The sequence below is a fragment of the Tachyglossus aculeatus genome, chromosome 2, assembly GCF_015852505.1.
Source record: "Tachyglossus aculeatus isolate mTacAcu1 chromosome 2, mTacAcu1.pri, whole genome shotgun sequence".
Classification (NCBI taxonomy): domain Eukaryota; kingdom Metazoa; phylum Chordata; class Mammalia; order Monotremata; family Tachyglossidae; genus Tachyglossus; species Tachyglossus aculeatus.
Genome location: NC_052067.1, coordinates 143,953,712 through 143,972,315, shown reverse-complemented (window position 1 = coordinate 143,972,315; position 18,604 = coordinate 143,953,712). Strand labels below are relative to the sequence as shown.

General features: G+C 45.2%; 1 protein-coding gene across 1 annotated transcript in view; it reads left to right on the top strand.

Moving 5' to 3' along the window:
- DENND5B (DENN domain containing 5B) overlaps positions 1-18,604 on the top strand; it is a 181,663-nt gene that overhangs the window by 59,844 nt on the left and 103,215 nt on the right. Inside the window, exon 5 of the mRNA XM_038768489.1 lies at positions 16,251-16,787. Within this exon, the coding sequence (XP_038624417.1) occupies positions 16,251-16,787 (537 nt within the window). The remainder of the gene's footprint in view (positions 1-16,250; positions 16,788-18,604) is intronic.

The following is an 18,604-nucleotide window of genomic DNA, read 5'->3' as shown; positions in this document are numbered from 1 at the left end:
GGGTCATTGGACTTTCTCCTCTCTACTCCAGACTGGCTAATCTTGGCTTTGAACAGGTGTTAGATAGGACTTTGGCAGAACAGGGTCAATAATAATAATTGTTACTTGTTGGACGCTTACTCTGTGCCCTGTGTTGTACTAAGCACCTGGGTGGATCCAAGAAAATCAGATTGGACGTAATCCTCATCCCACATGGGGCTCACAGTCCAATTAAGAGAGAGTAGAATTTCATCCCTGTTTTACAGATGAGGAAACTGAGGCACGAAGAAGTGACTTGTCCAAGGTCACCCAGCAGGCAAGGGGCGGGGCAGGATTAGAACCCAAGTCCTCTGACTCCCCAAGGCCTGTGCTCTTTCTGCTTGGCCACACTGCTTCATGTCAGAGAAAAGCAGGAGAGCTGATGAAAGTTGCTGAGATTCATTCACTCAGCCGTATTTATTGAGCGCTTACTGTTTGCAGAGCACTGCACTAAGCGCTTATCTTTCGTAAAGATCTTCACTTCTTTCTGACTGATATTTATTTACTGGCTCGCTATTTTTCCAAAACTCTGTAACATTTCACCTCCCAACCAAATAACTCAGCCACTTGAAATAATCCCACTGATGGACTTGGGATTTTGTTGCTCTTTAAAAAAAGCTTTGTACATTCCCTAGAGTATAAAATTAAACTCTTCCTAGCGGCCTCTTTTCCTACTGAAAATAATCTCAATTTCCCTGCTAGGGACAGATATTTTTTTAACTCTTTTGTAAAATCTTAGGAGTGCCCTGTTTCTTAGTGATACCCTATTTCAGTACTCTCACCTCACTAAATTTGTATTTAGAATGAGATTGAGTATCAAAATTGAAATATTTACTGACAAGCATGCTCTGATAAAGCTGTAGGATTTGAATTTCTTATAGAATTACTAGTTTGGGCCTCATCACTTTTCCCTGCCTGATTGCTGGGCTATTTTAAAAATTAATATTTCACTTCTATAGTTTTCTACTGCTGCATACTACAAAAAATGTTTGAAGTGACTAAGGTGATATTGGTTATGGACTTCTGTCATTTAGCATATCAAGAATATTTAATTTAATTTATCAATTTATTTTTATTATCAATTCTGTTTTATTTTGTTTTTTTTTATTTTATTTCTAATTCAGTGTCTCCCCCTCTCAACTGTAAGCTCCTTGTGGGCAGGGAATGTGACTCCCAACTGTAATATATATATATATAGTATGTGCCAGACACTGTACTAAGCACTGGGATAGATACAAGCTAATCAGGTTGAACACAGTCCCTGTCCCACATAGGGTTCACAGTCTTAATCCCCATTTTACAGACGAGGTAACTGAGGCGCAGAGAAGTGAGTTGACTTGCCCCAGATCACACAGCAGACAAGTGGCAGAGCGGAATTAAAACCCAGGTCCTTCTGACTCCTAGACTCATCCTGTAGCCATTAGTACAGTGCTCTGCACACAGTAAGCGCTCAATAAATACGATTGAATGAATTAGGCCACACTGCTTATATTGTGCGGTCCCAAGCATATAGCACAAGGCTCTGCACACAGGAAGCGCTCAAGAAATGCCATTGATTTGGTTCATTCATTCATTCAATCGTATTTATTGAGCGCTTACTTTGTGCGGAGCACTGGACTAAGCGCTTGGAAAGTACAATTCAGCAACGAATAGAAGGAGGGAGATTTGGTTGATATCTGTGACAGTATTCATCTGCAATTGTTCCGGTAGTGGATTCAGAGAGTTTTCTTGGTAAAAATACAGAAGTGGTTTGCCATTGCCGCCTTCCGCCCCGTCAACTTGAGTCTCCTCCCTCGACTCTCTCCCGTGCCACTGCTTGCCCACCCTGAGAGGGGATATTATTATCATCTTCCAGCTTGTATCTTCTATACTGTTCTCTGACATGGCAAGATCCACTGAAAATAAAACAGAGGTTATTTCTGAAACGTTGAGGGAAAAATTGGAAGGACCACGGTCATCATGGATTTAAACACCTGCTCTAGTGAATGCGAGGTGAATGGATTCGTGAATGGACAGTAACAGCCCTGATCTCAGTTTTCCCAAGAGCGTTCCTTGGTAGTGAATCAGGCCCTTTTGTAGAATCCACCCTTCAATCAATCAGTGGTATTTATTGAAGGCTCACTGTGTGCGGAGCACTGTACTAAGCGCTTGGGAATGATAGTAATAATAGGGGGATGATGGTACTTGCTAAGTGTTTATTATGTGCCAAGCAATGTTCTGAACATCTGATCTCCCATCCACCTGTCTCTCCCCGCTTCAGTCTATACTTCACTCTGCTGCCTGGATTATCTTTCTATGGAAACACCCTGGGCATGTCACTCCCCTCCTCAAAAAATCTCCAGTGGTTGCCTGTCAACCTATGAATCAAGCAAAAACTCCTCACTCTCAGCTTCGAGGCTGTCCATCCCCTCACCCCCTCCTACCTCCCCTCCCTTCTGTCCTTCTCCAGCCCAGCCCGCACCCTCCGCTCCTCTGCCGCCGCTCACCTCCTCACTGGGCCTCGTTCTCGCATGTCCCGCCATCGACCCCTGGCCCACGTCCTCCCCCTGGCCCGGAATGCCCTCCCTCCGCACATCCGCCAAACTAGCTCTCTTCCTCCCTTCAAAGCCCTACTGAGAGCTCACCTCCTCCAGGAGGCCTTCCCAGACTGAGCCCCCCCTTTTCCTCTCCTCCTCCTCCCCTCCCCATCTCCCCCACTCCCTCCCTCTGCCCTACCCCTCCGTATAGCATTTGTATATATTTGTACCTATTTATTACTCTATTGCTTTAATTATGTGTATATGCTATAATTCTATTTAATCTGATGGTATTTGCACCTGTCTACTTGTTTTGTTGTCTGTCTCCACCTTCTAGACTCTGAGCCCGTTGTTGGGTAGGGACCGTCTCTGTATGTTGCCGACTTGTACTTCCCAAGCGCTTAGTGCAGTGCTCTGCACACAGTAAGCACTCAATAAATACGATTGAATGAATGCCTGAACAGATACAAGTTAATCAGGTTGGACACAGTCCCTGTCCCCCATGGGGCTCACACTCTTAATCTCCATTTTGCAGATGAGGTAACTGAGGCTCAGAAAAGACTTGTCCATGATCACACAGCAGACAAGTGGCGGAGTCAGGATTAGAACCCAGATCCTTCTAACTCCCAGGCCCGTAAGAGTGCAATAGCACAGAGTTGGTAGACACGTTCCCTGTACACAATGAGCTTACAGTCTAGAGAGAAGCTCATGTAGCTTGCTTGTGCATGGATGCCTTCATTGCATAACACAGATGCAAGGCACTCAGCAACCTCTTAGTAGTCTGAAAGAGTTCCTCATCTCTCCGGAGGGCCTAATTTATCAGTGGGGAGGAAACTTTTTCTTAAAATGGTATTTGTCAAGTGCTTACAGTGTGCCAGGCACTGTACTAAGTGTCGGGATAGATAGAAGCTAATCAAACATAGAAACAATCCATGTCCCCCAAAGGGTTCAATCTTAATTCATTGAAACCATCAGGAATGATCCCCCTAAAATGTCCCTTGCTCCCCTCCAGTCCCTCTGTCTTCCAACCTTCTTTCCTTCTTCAGCTCTCCCAACTTTCCCAGCAGTATCCCAGGAGGAGATCTCTTGCATCCTCCCCAAATAATATTGATAATAATAATAATGATGGCATTTGCTAAGCGCTTACTATGTGCAAAGCACTGTTCTAAGCGCTGGGGGGGGATACAAGATGATCAGGTTGTCCAGCGTGGAGCGCTCAGTCTTAATCCCCATTTTACAGATGAGGTGACTGACGCTCAGAGAAGTTAAGTGACTTTCCCAAGGTCACACAGGAGACATGTGGTGGAGTCAGTATTCGAACCCATGACCCTGGACTCCAAAGCCCGTGCTCTTTCCATTGAGCCACGCTAAATCCACCCCTTCTACCTGTGTCTCCCACTCCATCCTGTTGCACCTTATCAGAGCGCTTGCCCCTCCTTTATTCTTCCCTGTGAACCCATTGTTGGGTAGGGATTGTCTCTATTTGTTGCCGAATTGTACTTTCCAAGCGCTTAGTACAGTGCCTCCTTCCCCTCCCCACAGCACCTGTATATATGTATATATGTTTATAAGTATTTATTACTCCACTTATTTTATTTGTACATATTTATTCTATTTATTTTATTTTGTTAATATGTTTTGTTTTGTTGTCTGTCTCCCCCCCCTAGACTGTGAGCCCGCTGTTGGGTAGGAACCGTCTCTATATGTTGCCAACTTGTACTTCCCAAGCGCTTAGTACAGTGCTCTGCACACAGTAAGCGCTCAATAAATACGATTGAATGAATGAATGAATGAATGCTCTGCACGCAGTAAGCACTCAATAAATGATTGAATGAATGGATGAATAATCCCCATTTTACAGGTAGGGTTTCCGAGGCCCAGAGAAGTGAAGTGACTTGTCCAAGGTCACTCAGCGGGCAAGTAGTTGGCCTGGGATAAGAACCTTGATCCTTCTGATTCCCAGGCCTGGGCTCTAGCCATTAGGCCACACTGCTTCTCCATCGTCATGTCTCGGGAGGGCCTAACTTATCCATGGGGAGGAAACCTGGGGCCCGGGAGAATTCAGCTCACTGTTCTGGAGGTGAAAGTTCACCATCTCACTCTGAGCTATCCTTAGCAATTGTATGAAATACAGCCTTGCGTATGATCAGTGTATTTATTGAGCGCCTACTATATGTAGATCACTGTACTGAGCACTTGGGAGAGTACAATACGGCAGTTAGCAGACACCATCCCATACCCTGTGGTCCATCTCAGAAACAGAAAGGTGTCGAGTTCTTTGTGAAAGTGCCAGAAGGAATTAATGATAATAATAACAATAATCAGACAGGTAGTAGCTGACTATAGTTGATGGTTACTGGAAATATTCTGGGTGACAATAATAGGCTTTCCCCTCAAATCCCATTAGATAATTAATATACCGAAGGCCCCCTGGCTAGATAAATGCCTCTGTGATTTAAGGAGGTCCATTATTTAAAGGGCTTTTCTAAACCACTTGGTAACAGGAAACTTGTTGGTGAAAAATGGCTTTCTGGTTTCTCTGGGAGGCCCCTTCCAAATCCAGAGTAGAATGTCCATTTGTCCTGTCCCTAAGGTGGATTGCATCAACTGCAGTGCATTGACAAACTCTCTGCTGTGAATCCTTTTGCCTCTGACCCGGCACGCCCTTCCTCCTCATATCTGACAGACAATGACTCTCCCTGCCGTCAAAGCCTTATTGAAGGCCCATCTCCTCCAAGAGGCCTTCCCAGAATAAGCCCTCCTTTCCTCTTCTCCCACTCCCTTCTGCGTCTCCCTGACTGGCTCCCTTTGTTCTTCCCCCCTTTCTATCCCCACAGCACTTATGCCCAGGAGGCTTCCCAGACTGAGCCCCCTTTTCATTCATTCATTCAATCGTATTTATTGAGCGCTTACTGTGTGCAGAGCACTGGACTAAGCGCTTGGGAAGTACAAGTTGGCAACATATAGAGACAGTCCCTACCCAACAGTGGGCTTCTTTTTCCTCTCCTCCTCCCTATCCCCCACCCTACCTCCTTCCTCTTCCCACAGCACCTGTATATATGTTTGGACAGATTTATTACTCTATTTATTTTACTTGTACATATTTACTATTCTATTTATTTTGTTAATGATGTGCATATAGCTATAATTCTATTTGTTCTGATGATTTCGACACTCGTCTATATGTTTTGTTTTGTTGTCCATCTCCCCCTTCTAGACTGTGAGCCTGTTGTTGGGTAGGGACCGTCTCTACACGTTGCCGACTTGTACTTCCCAAGCTCTTAGTACAGTACTCTGCACACAGTAAGCGCTCCATAAATACAATTGAATGAATGAATGAAAGAATTATAAAATCTCAGGCTCGTTTCATTTCTCTTAAGAAATATGCTCTCATCAGAAATCATTTTCATGGCACTGCTTCTGCTTCTGCAAAGTCAGGTCCCAGAGGAGGGCAGGCATATTTTTTTTCCAAGTTGAGCAAGTTTTGATCCAGGGTAGTGAAGCTGTTTTTGTTGCTTCATTTGAGAACCACCCCCATACCTGATGCTGTGTTTTTTTCTTTTATTTTTTTGTTAGGTGTTTGTTAAATATTTACTGTGTGCCAGGCAGTGTTCTAAGTGCTGGGGTAGATACGCATCCATGTTCCACCTGGGGCTCACAATCTTAATCCCCATATTACAGATGAGGAAAGTGAGACCCAGAGAAGCGAAGTGACTTGCCCAGGGTCATCCAGCAGACAGGTGTCAGAGTCAGGATTAGAACCCAGATCCTTCTGTCTCCCAGGCCCGTGCTCTGTCCACTAGGCCACACTGCTTTTAGGCCAGGGCTGACAAGAAATGGAGAGGCAGATAATAATAATGGTATTTGTTAAGTGCTTACTATGTGCCAAGTACTCTTCTACTTGTACATATTTATTCTACTTGTACATATTTATTCTACTTATTTTATTTTGTTAATATGTTTTGTTTTGTTCTCTGTCTCCCCCTTTTAGACTGTGAGCCCATTGTTGGGTAGGGACCGTCTCTATATGTTGCCAACTTGTACTTCCCAAGTGCTTAGTACAGTGCTCTGCACATAGTAAGCACTCAATAAATCCGATTGAATGAATGAATGAATGAATGAATGAATACAAGGTAATCAGGTTGTCCCACGTGGAGCTCACAGACATAATCCCCCATTTTACAGATGAGGCAACTGAGGCCCAGATAATAATAATAATAATAATGATAATGGCATTTATTAAGCACTTACTATGTGCAAAGCACTGTTCTAAGCACTGGGAAGGTTACAAGGTGATCAGGTTGTCCCACGGGGGGCTCACAGTCTTAATCCCCATTTTACAGATGAGGCAACTGAGGCACAGAGAAGTGAAGTGACTTGCCCAAAGTCACACAGCTGACAAGTGGCGGAGTCAGGATTAGAACCCATGACCTCAGACTCCCAAGCCTAGGCCCATGCCACTCAGTCACACTGTTTCTACGCTAAGAACTTTATTGAGTTCTTACTATGTGCATCACCATCAATGGTATTTATTGAGTGTTTATTGGCTCTTTCCACTAATAATAATAATAATGGCATTTATTGAGCACTTATTATGTGCGAAGCACTGTTCTAAGTACTGGGGAGATTACAAGGTGATCAGGTTGTCCCACGTGGGGCTCACAGTCTTCATCCCCATTTTACATATGAGATAACTGAGGTCCAGAGAAGTGAAGTGACTTGCCCAAAGTCACACAGCTGACAATTGGCGGAGCCTGAATTTGAACCCATGACCTCTGACTCCAAAGCCCGGGCTCTTTCCACTAAGCCACACTGCTTCTAGGCAGATATTTTCCCTCTCCATTCTGCCCAGCCAGCTGCCGCAGAACTCACCCCCTCTCTAGACTTTAGCTTCCGCTCTTTAGATTGGAAGTTCGTTGCGGGCAGGGAACATGTCTACCAACGGTAGTGTATCGTTTTCTGGCCCAGTGGCAAGACCATGGGCCTAGGAGCTAGAGGACCTTTGTTCATTCATTCAATTGTATTTACTGAGCGCTAACTGTGTGCAGAGCACTGTACTGAGTGCTTGGAAGAGCACAGTACAACAGTAAACATTCCCTGCCAACAATCAATCAATCAATCAATCGTATTTATTGAGCACTTACTGTGTGCAGAGCACTGTACTAAGCGCTTGGGAAGTACAAGTTGGCAACATATAGCGACGGTCCCTACCCAACAGTGGGCTCACAGTCTAGAAGGGGGAGACAGAGAACAAAACCAAACATATTAACAAAATAAAATAAATAGACTAGATATGTACAAGTAAAATAGAGTAATAGATATGTACAAACATATATACATATATACAGGAGCTTATAGTGTGGAGGGGTCTAATCCCGACTCCACCAGTTGCCTGCTGTGTGACCTTGGGTAAGTCTCTTCGCTTCTCTTGGCCTCAGTTACCTCACCTGGAAAATGGGGATTAAGACTGTGAGCCCCATATGGGACAGGGCCTGTGTCCAACCTGATTACCTTGTATCTGTTATCTGTCCCAGTGATTAGAACAGTGCTTGGCTCCCGCTGTTTGACAGGGACCGTCTCTATATGTTGCCAATTTGTACTTCCCAAGTGCTTAGTACAGTGTTCTGCACACAGTAAGTGCTCAATAAATATGATTGAATGAATGAATGGTGCATAGTAAGCATTTAATACCACTGTTATTACTATTATTATTCTCCCTCAAGAGCTTAGTATAATGCTCTGCACATAGTACGCGCTTAATAAACACCACTGATGGATTGGAAGGGACCCTCTGTACCTGGAGTGAGAGAGCAAAGGAAAGAGTGGAAATGGGAGGTTCAAAGAAGATATTTTCGCTCTTTTTCTTCCCCTTCTCAGGAGAGCGGATGGACAACTAGGTAACTTATTGGGAGCTCTGGTGGGTAGGTTTTTTAAAAAATGTAGCTTCAAGAGGATAATAGTCAGTCAGCATGGCTATGTTTTTTTAAAAAAAAAAATGTAGTTTAAGAGGATAATAGTCAGTCAGCATGGCCTAGCAGAAATAACATAGAACCAGGAGCCAGGGAACCCAGGTTAGAGTCTCAGATCTGCCATTGGTTTGCTGGGTGACCTTGGTCAAGTCATTTGACCTCTTTGGGGCTCAGTCTCTTCATCCGTGAAATAATAATAATAATGTTTGTATTTGTTAAGCGCTTACTATGTGCCAAGAGCTGTTCTAAGTGCTGGGGTGGATACAGGGTAATCAGGTTGTCCCACATGGGGCTCAGAGGCTCCATCCCCATTTTACAGATGAGGTAACTGAGGCATAGAGAAGTTAAGTGACTTGCCCGAAGTCACACAGCTGACAGTTGGCAGAGCCAGAATTAGAACCCATGACCTCTGACTCCTAAACCCGTGTTCTATCCACTAAGCCACGCTGCTTCGTGGGAATAAGGATAAGGTCAGGGACTGTCTCCAATCTGACAACTTCGTATATCCTCCAGAACTTATCTCATATCAATCAATCGATAGGGTTTTTTTAGCGCTTACTGTGTGCAGAGCACTGTATTCAGCGCTTGTTGGTAAATACGATAGACATGCAAAAAAATTACAGGGAGGGGAAGCAGGTGGACGATGCAGAAGGAGGGAAGACTAGAAAGGAGATGAGAAGTTAATCAGGGAAGGCTTCCTTTGGGTGATGTGATTTTAGTAGGGATCTGAAGAAGGGGAAAGAGATGATCTGTTAGAAAGGGGAGGGAATTCCACCCAGGAGTGAGAATGTGAGCAAAGCGTCGACAGTGAGACAGACAAGACTTGAGATAGAGTGAGTAGGTTGGTGTTAGAGAAGTGATGCATGGGGGCTGGGTTGTATCTAGGGAGAAGCAAAGACGGGGAGGAGAAGGAGATGAGTTTCTGTTCGTTACGTGCCAATAGCGCAGGAAAAAGATTGGTCACATTCATAGTCCACAATCCCCATTAGACATTTCAGAGATTTTTATTTATTTATTCCAAACTGGCAAATAAATTCCTTTCTCTTAACAATATGCAGGTTAGAACTGGCCAGCTCTGAGATCTTGAAGAGAAAATTTTATTTTTTTCCTCCATTACGAACCTTCCCATTAGATATCCACGTTCTCGTTTTTGCTCTTGCATAAACCACAAAAAAAAACCCAAAACCTGGGGTGGAATTGCAGCGTCATTAGCAAGTTTTCAACCCCACAGTGGTTGTTAGGTGGTGACAGAACTTCACAATTTCCAAAATTATATTGTTACTAAGGAGGAGGGAGAGAGAGTAGGAAAGGATAACAGGATAGAGAAATATAATAATAATAATGATGATGATGATGGTATTTGTTAAGCGCTTACTTTGTGCCAAGCACTTTCAAAGTGCTATGCTGGAGAATATTTGGTGGGTGGTTGCCGATTGTTTTTTCAGATCAGGAGCTGAAGGATTGGTGTTGTGATGTAGTTCTTTTTAAGAGCGTTGAGTCAGAAGGGTTGTGACTTCTTTTCCCTTCTTTAAGCCTTTCAACAGATGTTTCTCACAGGTCCCAGACAGCCTCTTATTACCCAGATGGGAGATGAAAGAAAGCGTGGTAAAGCTCTACGGGCAGCTAACCGCCTCATCTGCCACTCTCCAGGGAAAACTCCAAGCCGTGGCTCTGTAATAGGTCACCAAGAAATCAAAGTACTAGAGCGCAGGGGAGGAGAATGTCACCTCAGATTGTATGTGGAAGGAAGGGGGAGAAGAGATGCCTGAGGTCAGAGGTGTAAAACTCATATTTACTCATGAGAGGAATTGCTTTTTCTTAAGAGCTAGGAGTTGGGAAGATGATGGCTTGATCTGGACATCATGCCCTTGTGGGCTTTCTCCTTTTATTGTGTCTTTTATTTTGTTATATCCCAAGCACTTAGCACAGTCCTCCGCACACGGTAAGAGCTCAATAAATATGATTGACTGACTGACTGACTGACTGACTTTTGGTGTGGCCAGTTGCTTCCTGGGAGGCCACAAGCATCATTCATTCATTCATTCAGTCGTATTTATTGAGCACTTACTGTGTGCAAAGCACTGTACTAAGCACTTGGGAAGTACAAGTTGGCAACATATAGAGACGGTCCCTACCCAATAGTGGGCTCACAGTCTAGAAGGGGGAGACAGATAGCAAAACAAAACATGTGGACAGCTGTCAAGTCGTCAGAATAAATAGAAGTAAAGCTAAGTGCACATCATTAACAAAATAGATAGAATAGTAAATATGTACAAGTAAAATAAATAGAGTAGTAAATCTGTCCAAACATATATACAGGTGCTGTGGGGTGGGGAAAGTGGTAGGGTTGGGGGACTGAGAAGGAGGAGAAGAAAAAAGGGGGCTCAGTCTGGGAATTGTATTTATTGAGTGCTTACTGTGTGCAGAGCACTATACTAAACGCATGGGAGAGTACAATAGAACAGTAAACAGGCTCATTCCCTGCCCACAACGAGCAGGGGGAGACAGACATTACTATATATAAATTACTGAGTACAAGTTTAATTTTATTCTCCCGCTCTGTCTTGTTTGTTCCTAGGTTTTAATGCTCCGTCCATCCCCGTCTCTCTCCCCATTTCTTCCTTCCCACTCCTCCCTCCGCATCCCATCCTTCCTATCTCTTGCTCCCTGACCCTTTCATTCATTCATTCATTCAGTCGTATTTATTGAGCGCTTACTGTGTGCAGAGCACTGTACTAAGCACTTGGGAAGTACAGGTTGGCAACATATAGAGACGGTCCCTACCCAACAGTGGGCTCACAGTCTAGAAGGGGGAGACAGACAACAAAACAAAACATATTAACAAAATAAAATAAATAGAATAAATATGTACAAGTAAATTAAATAAATAGAGTAATAAATCCGTACATACAGGTGCTGCAGGGAGGGGAAGGAGGTAAGGTGGGGGGGATGGGGAGGGGGAGGAGGGATAGAGGAAGGAGAGGGCTCAGTCTGGGAAGGCCTCCTGGAGGAGGTGAGCTCTCAGTAGGGCTTTGAAGGGAGGAAGAGAGCTAGCTTGGCAGATGTGCGGAGGGAGGGCATTCCAGGCCAGGGGGATGAAGTGAGCTGGGGGTCGACAGCAGGACAGGCGAGAACGAAGCACAGTGAGGATATTAGCGGCAGAGGAGTGGAGGGTGCGGGCTGGGCTGGAGAAGGAGAGAAGGGAGGTGAGGTAGGAGGGGGCAAGGTGATGGACAGCCTTGAAGCCCAGGGTGAGGAATTTTTGCTTGATGCATAGGTTGATTGGTAGTCACTGGAGATTTTCGAAGAGGGGAGTAACATGCCCAGAGCATTTCTGCACAGAGACGATGTGGGCAGTGGCGTGAAGTATGGATTGAAGTGGGGAGAAACAGGAGGATGGGAGATCAGAGAGGAGGCTGATGCAGTAATCCAGTTGGGATAGGATGAGAGATTGAACGAGCAGGGTAGCAGTTTGGATGGAGAGGAAAGGGTGGATCTTGGCGATGTTGCGGAGGTGAGACCGGCGTGTTTTGGTGGCGAATTGGATGTGAGGGGTGATCGAGAGAGCAGAGTCGAGGATGACACCAAAGTTGCGGGCTTGTGAGACGGGAAGGATGGTAGTGGCGTCAACAGTGATGGGAAAGTCAGGGAGAGGGCAGGGTTTGGGAGGGAAGATAAGGAGTTCAGTCTTGGACATGTTGAGTTTTAGATGGCGGGCAGACATCCAGATGGAGATGTCCTGAAGGCAAGAGGAGATGCGAGCCTGTTGGGAGGGAGAGAGAGCAGGGGCAGAGATGTAGATTTGGGTGTCATAAGCGTAGAGATGATAGTTGAAGCCGTGAGAGTGGATGAGTTCACAAAGGGAGTGAGTGTAGATAGAGAACAGAAGGGGACCAAGAACTGACCCTCGAGGAACCCCTACAGTAAGGGGATGGGAGGGGGAGGAGGAGCCCCCAAAAGACACTGAGAATGAACGGCCAGAGAGATAAGAGGAGAACCAGGAGAGGACAGAGTCTGCGAAGCCAAGGTTGGATAGCGTGTTGAGGAGAAGGGGGTGGTCCACAGTGTCAAAGGCAGCTGAGAGGTCGAGGAGGATTAGGATAGAGTAGGAGCCGTTTGATTTGGCAAGCAGGAGGTCATCGGTGACCTTTGAGAGGGCAGTTTCCGTGGAATGTAGGGAACGGAAGCCAGACTGGAGGGGGTCGAGGAGAGAGTTGGTGTTGAGGAATTCGAGGCAGCGCGTGTAGACGACTCGTTCAAGGAGTTTGGAAAGGAATGGTAGGAGGGAGATGGGGCAATAACTAGAAGGTGAGGTGGGGTCAAGAGAGGGTTTTTTTAAGATGGGAGAGACGTGGGCATGTTTGAAGGCAGAGGGGAGGGAACCAGTGGAGAGTGAGCGGTTGAAGATGGAAGTTAAGGAGGGGAGAAGGGACAGAACGAGAGATTTCATAAGATGAGAGGGAATGGGGTCAGAAGCACAGGTGGCCAGACTAGCACTTGAGAGGAGGGAGGAGATCTCATCTGAGGATACTGCTGGGAAAGATGGGAGAGTTGCGGAGAGGATTGAGAGCTGGGGGGTTGGAGAGGGTGGAAGAGTGACTTTGGGGAGCTCAGACCTGATGGATTTAATTTTATTAATGAAGTTGGAGGCCAGATCGTTGTGGGTGAGGGAAGGAGGAGGGGGAGAAACAGGGGGCCTGAGAAGGGAGCTTCCTTCTTTCCGCCCCATCCCTCTCCATCCCTCCCTCCCGCCTTTTTCCTTTCCCTCTCCCTTTCTATGTCTCCTTTTCCTGTCCTAATAATAGTAATAGTAATCACTGTGGCATTTGTTAAGTGGGAGCTTCCTTCTTTCCGCCCCATCCCTCTCCATCCTTCCCTCCCCCCTTTTTTCTTTCCCTCTCCCTTTCTATGTCTCATTTTCCTGTCCTAATAATAGTAATAGTAAACACTGAGGCATTTGTTAAGTGCTTACTTAACTGTGCTAAGTGTCGGGGTGGATACATGCTATTAATACCTGTCTACTTGTTTTGTTTCGTTATCTGTCTCCCCCTTCTAGACTGTGAGCCCACTGTTGGGTGGGAATTGTCTCTGTTGCCAAATTATACTTTCCAAGCACTTAGTACAGTGCTCTCAGTAAGCGTTCAATAAATATGATTGAATGAGTGAGTACAAACAAGTTGTGTTGGACATAGTCCCTGTCCTACATGGGGCTCACTGGCTTAATCCCCATTTTCCAGATGAGGTAACTGAGGCACAGAAAAGTGAAGTGAATTGCCCATGGTCAAAAGGCAGACAGGTGGCGAAGCCAGGATTAGAACCCAGATCCTTCTGACTCACAGGTCTGGGCTCTATTGACTTGGCCAGCTCCTCTTTCTGTCCTCTTCTCTTCCCTCTCCCAACAGTGTGTATTTCTTCTACAGTGCCTATAGTTGTCCATAGAGGTTGAAGCATAGGCTGAGCAGCGTGACTCAGTGGAAAGAGCCCGGGCTTGGGAGTCAGAGGTCGTGGGTTCTAATCCCGCCTCTGCCAATTGTCAGCTCTGTGACTTTGGGCAAGTCACTTAACCTCTCTGTGCCTCAGTTCCCTCATCTGTATAGTGGGGATTAAGGCTGTGGGCCCCACGTGGGACAACCTGATTACCTTGTATCTTCCCCAGCGCTTAGAACAGTGCTTTGCACATAGTAAGTGCTTAACAAATGCCATCATTATTATTATTTTTATAGAAAGATCAGACATCATAACCTGGGGACAACATAATTTTCTAACCATTAAGTGATATTCCTGCTCCAGGAAATATAAAAGCCAGCTTAACTACCTCTCTGATTGAAAGTTGAATAGGAGAAAACTTGCATCAAGGGATTCAGAAGTTACTTTTAATACTCTTGTTGTATTCATTCAATTGTATTGAGCGCTTATGGTGTGCAACACTGAACTAAGCGTTTAGCACACTGTACTATCACATCAGTGTTTTAGCATCCAGTTCAGTGGAAGCAGATGGGTTGGCATTTAAGATTCCAGAACCATTTGCTATCTTTTCCCCCTTTAAGAATAAGTTATATATTTCCGTAGATTCACAAAAGCCAGAGAGAAATCCTCCAGAGTGAAACCTTGTTGTGGGCAGGGATCATGTTGTAATGTTGTATTGTGCCTTCCCAAGCAAACAGTAAAACTCTCAATGACTGTGGGTAAGCACATTGGTGTTCCTCACATACAAATGAATTGATGTTAAACCAAAAAAAAATCTAATCACAACTGGCACCAATTGATTAATCAATAGGGTTGAGCCCTTACTATGTGCAGAGCACTGTTCTAAGTTCTTTGGAGAGTACAGTACTGCAGAATTAGCAGTTTACCTGCCCATAACAAGCTTACAGTCTAGAGGGCATGAAGAGGCTATTCAATCAATCAATCAATCAGCCGTATTTATTGAGCACTTACTGTGTGCAGAGCACTGTACTAAGCGCTTGGGAGGTACAAGTTGGCAACATATAGAGACAGTCCCTACCCAACAGTGGGCTCACAGTCTAAAAGGGGGAGACAGAGAACAAAACCAAGCATACTAATAAAATAAAACGTTCAGAAAGTAGATGCCTTGTAAAAATAATACTAATTATGGTATTTGTTAAGTGGCTTACTATGTGCTAGACACTGTACTAAGTACTGGGGTGGATACAAGCAAATCAGGTTGGACCCAATCCTTGTCCCATGCAGGACTCACAGTCTCAATCCCCATTTTACAGCTGAGGGAACTGAGGTACGGAGAAGTGAAGTGACTTGCCCAAGGTCACCCAGCAGTTAGGTGTCAGAGTTGGGATTAGAACCCATGACCTTCTGGCTCCCAGGCCATGCTTTATCCCCTGCGCCATGGTGCTTGTAATGAACGACCATATTATTTCACTTCAAGCAGTGCACTTGGACAGCAGAAGCAGTGTGGCTTAGTAGGAAGAGCACGGGCTTAGGAGTGAGAGGTTGTGGATTCTAATCCCCACTCTACCTCTTTTCAACTGTGTGACTTTGGGCAAGTCCCTTAACTTCTCTGTGCCTCAGTTACATCATCTGTAAAATGGGGATTAAGACCGTGAGCCCCACGTGGGACAACCTGATTACCTTGTATCTACCTCAGTGCTTAGAACAGCGCTTGGCACATAGTAAGCGCTTAACAAATACCATCATTATTATTCTCTGTGCCTCAGTTACGTCATCTGTAAAATGGGGATTAAGACCGTGAGCCCCACGTGGGACAACCTGATTACCTTGTATCTACCTCGGTGCTTAGAACAGCGCTTGGCACGTAGTAAGTGCTTAACAAATACCATCATTATTATTCTCTGTGCCTCAGTTGCGTCATCTGTAAAATGGGGATTAAGACTGTGAGCCCCACTTGGGACAACCTTGAAATTACCCCAGTGCTTAGAACAGTGCTTTGCACATAGTAAGCGCTTAATAAATGCCATCATTATTATTAGTAGTAGTATAGACTGTGAGCCCACTGTTGGGTAGGGACTGTCTCTATATGTTGCCAATTTGTACTTCCCAAGCGCTTAGTACAGTGCTCTGCACATAGTAAGCGCTCAATAAATACGATTGATGATGATGATGATAGTAGTAAGAGCTTGACAGATACCATTAGTATTATTATATTAATTAGCAAAACAAACTATTCTGTGTTGGAATTTCATAAAACGTACCACCTCGGCACGTCGAAATTTGCCCAGTTCCATCGCTCTTTCGCGTCTCTCACTTTCAGGCCAACCTGTGCTTCGTGGACATCGATCACCATTTTATCGAGCTGCCCGAAGAATTCCCGCAGTTCCCTAACAAGCTGGAATTCATCCAGGAGATCTCCGAGGTTCTCCTTCAGTTCGGGATCCCTCCCGAGGGCAACCTCCACTGCAGCGACAGCGCCGCCAAACTCAAGAACTTGGTCCTGAACGACCTGGTCATCGACAAAAAGAACGGCAACGTGTCCCCCCACACCCTCAGCGTGTACGAGCTCCTGAAGGGGAACGAGACCATGGCCCGCCTCCAGGCGCTCGCCAAGAGGACCGGAGTGAGCGTGGACAAAATGGCCCTCGCCTCCCCCCTGGCCGAGAAGGAAAACGATTTCAAGCTGCAGTGCGAAGAGTCGGAACTAAGGGACTATAAACTCAACATTCAGCTCCGAGAGGTCTTCGCCAACCGCTTCACCCAGATGTTCGCCGACTACGAGGCCTTCGTCATCCAGACGGCGCAAGACATGGAATCGTGGCTGACCAACCGGGAACAAATGCAGAACTTTGACAAAGTAAAAAGAAGCGCTCTCTCTCTCTCTTTTCGGTTGGGTTTCTGCATGGGGAAATGGTCTTTAGTTTACTTTCTTAAAATGTGGTTGTGCTCAATAATAAGAAGAAGAAGAACTGGCGGATCTCTTAAGCACTTACTATGTGCCAGGCCCTGTACTAAGTGCTGGAGGGGAGAGATGAGATAATCAGGTTGGGCACAGTCCGTGTCCCACAAGGGACTCACAGTCTTAATCCACATTCATTCATTCATTCAATCATATTTATTAAGCCCTTACTGTGTGCAGAGCAATCAATCAATCATATTTATTGAGCGCTTACTGTGTGCAGAGCACTGTACTTAACGCTTGGGAAGTACAAATTGGCAACATATAGAGACGGTCCCTACCCAACAGTGGGCTCACAGTCTAGAAGGGGGAGACAGACAACAAAACAAAACACGTGGACAGGTGTCAAGTCGTCAGAACAAATAGAATTAAAGCTAAATGCGCATCATTAACAAAATAAATAGAATAGTAAATATGGACAAGTAAAATAAATAGAGTAATAAATCTGGCCAAACATATATACAGGTGCTGTGGGGAGGGGAAGGAGGTAGGGCCGGGGGGAAGGGGGGGTGGAGAGGTATCATATTACTGATGAGGAAGCCAAGGCACAGAGAATGATAATAATAATAATAATAATAATAATAATAATGGCATTTATTAAATGCTTACTATGTGCCAAGCACTGTTCTAGTTAAGAAACTTGCCCAGTGTTACCCAGCAGACAAGTGGCGGGGCTGGGATTGTTAATAATAAGAATAATAATAAGAATAATGGTATTTAATAATGATGGTGTTTGTTAAGACCTTACCATGTGCCAACTGCTGTTTTAAGCACAGGGGTAGATACAAGTAAATCAGGTTGGACACAGTCCCTGTCGCACACAGGGCTCACGCTCTTATCCCCATTTTGCAGATGAGGTTACTGAGGCACAAAGAAGTTAAGTGACTTGTCCCAGATCACAGAGCAGACAAGTAGCAGAGCCGGGATTAGAACCCAGGTCCTTCTGATGCCCAGGCCCGAGCTCTATCCGCTAAGCCAATAAGTGCTTACTATATGCCAGGCACTGTACTAAGTGTTGGGATGGATGCATGCAAATCAGTCTCTGTCCCATGTGGGACTCATAGTCTCAATCCCCATTTTACAGAGGAGGTAACTGAGGCCCAGAGAAGTGAAGTGACTTGCCCAAGATCGCACAGCAGGCAAGTGGCGGAGCTGGGATTCGAACCCATGACCTTCAGACTCCCGGTCCCAGACTCTACCCATTAGGCCATGCTGCTTTTCAATCCCTGGCCTTGCCCTAGCCAAAAGGATCACTGATTTTTCTACTTTGAAATTTAGATGCAGGAAAGTTATTTTTCAAGAAATCAAACAACTCTGCCAGAAGCTCTGTCACGGGGTTGATAGCTGTTGATTAAACTGTGCCTTCTACCCTACTTTGATACCTGCTTCCAGCTGTGATTCCTGAATTAAAGAGACTTTAAGGCTTGATATTTTCAAATTACAAAGTCTTTCTCTTAACCTGGGCTTCTTGTGTGTAGGTTGCTTTCAATTTCTCTGGCTTCTTTCACTTATAATCTTTGCAAATTATAAAAATAATAATGGTATTTGTGAAGCACTTACTATGTGCTAAGCACTGCTCTAAACACCAGGGTAGATACAAGGTAATTAGGTTGTCCCACGTGGGGCTCACAGTCCTAATCCCCATTTTACAAGATGAGGTAACTGAGGCACAGAGAATTTAAGTCGCTTGCCCAAGGTCACACAGCAGACAAGTG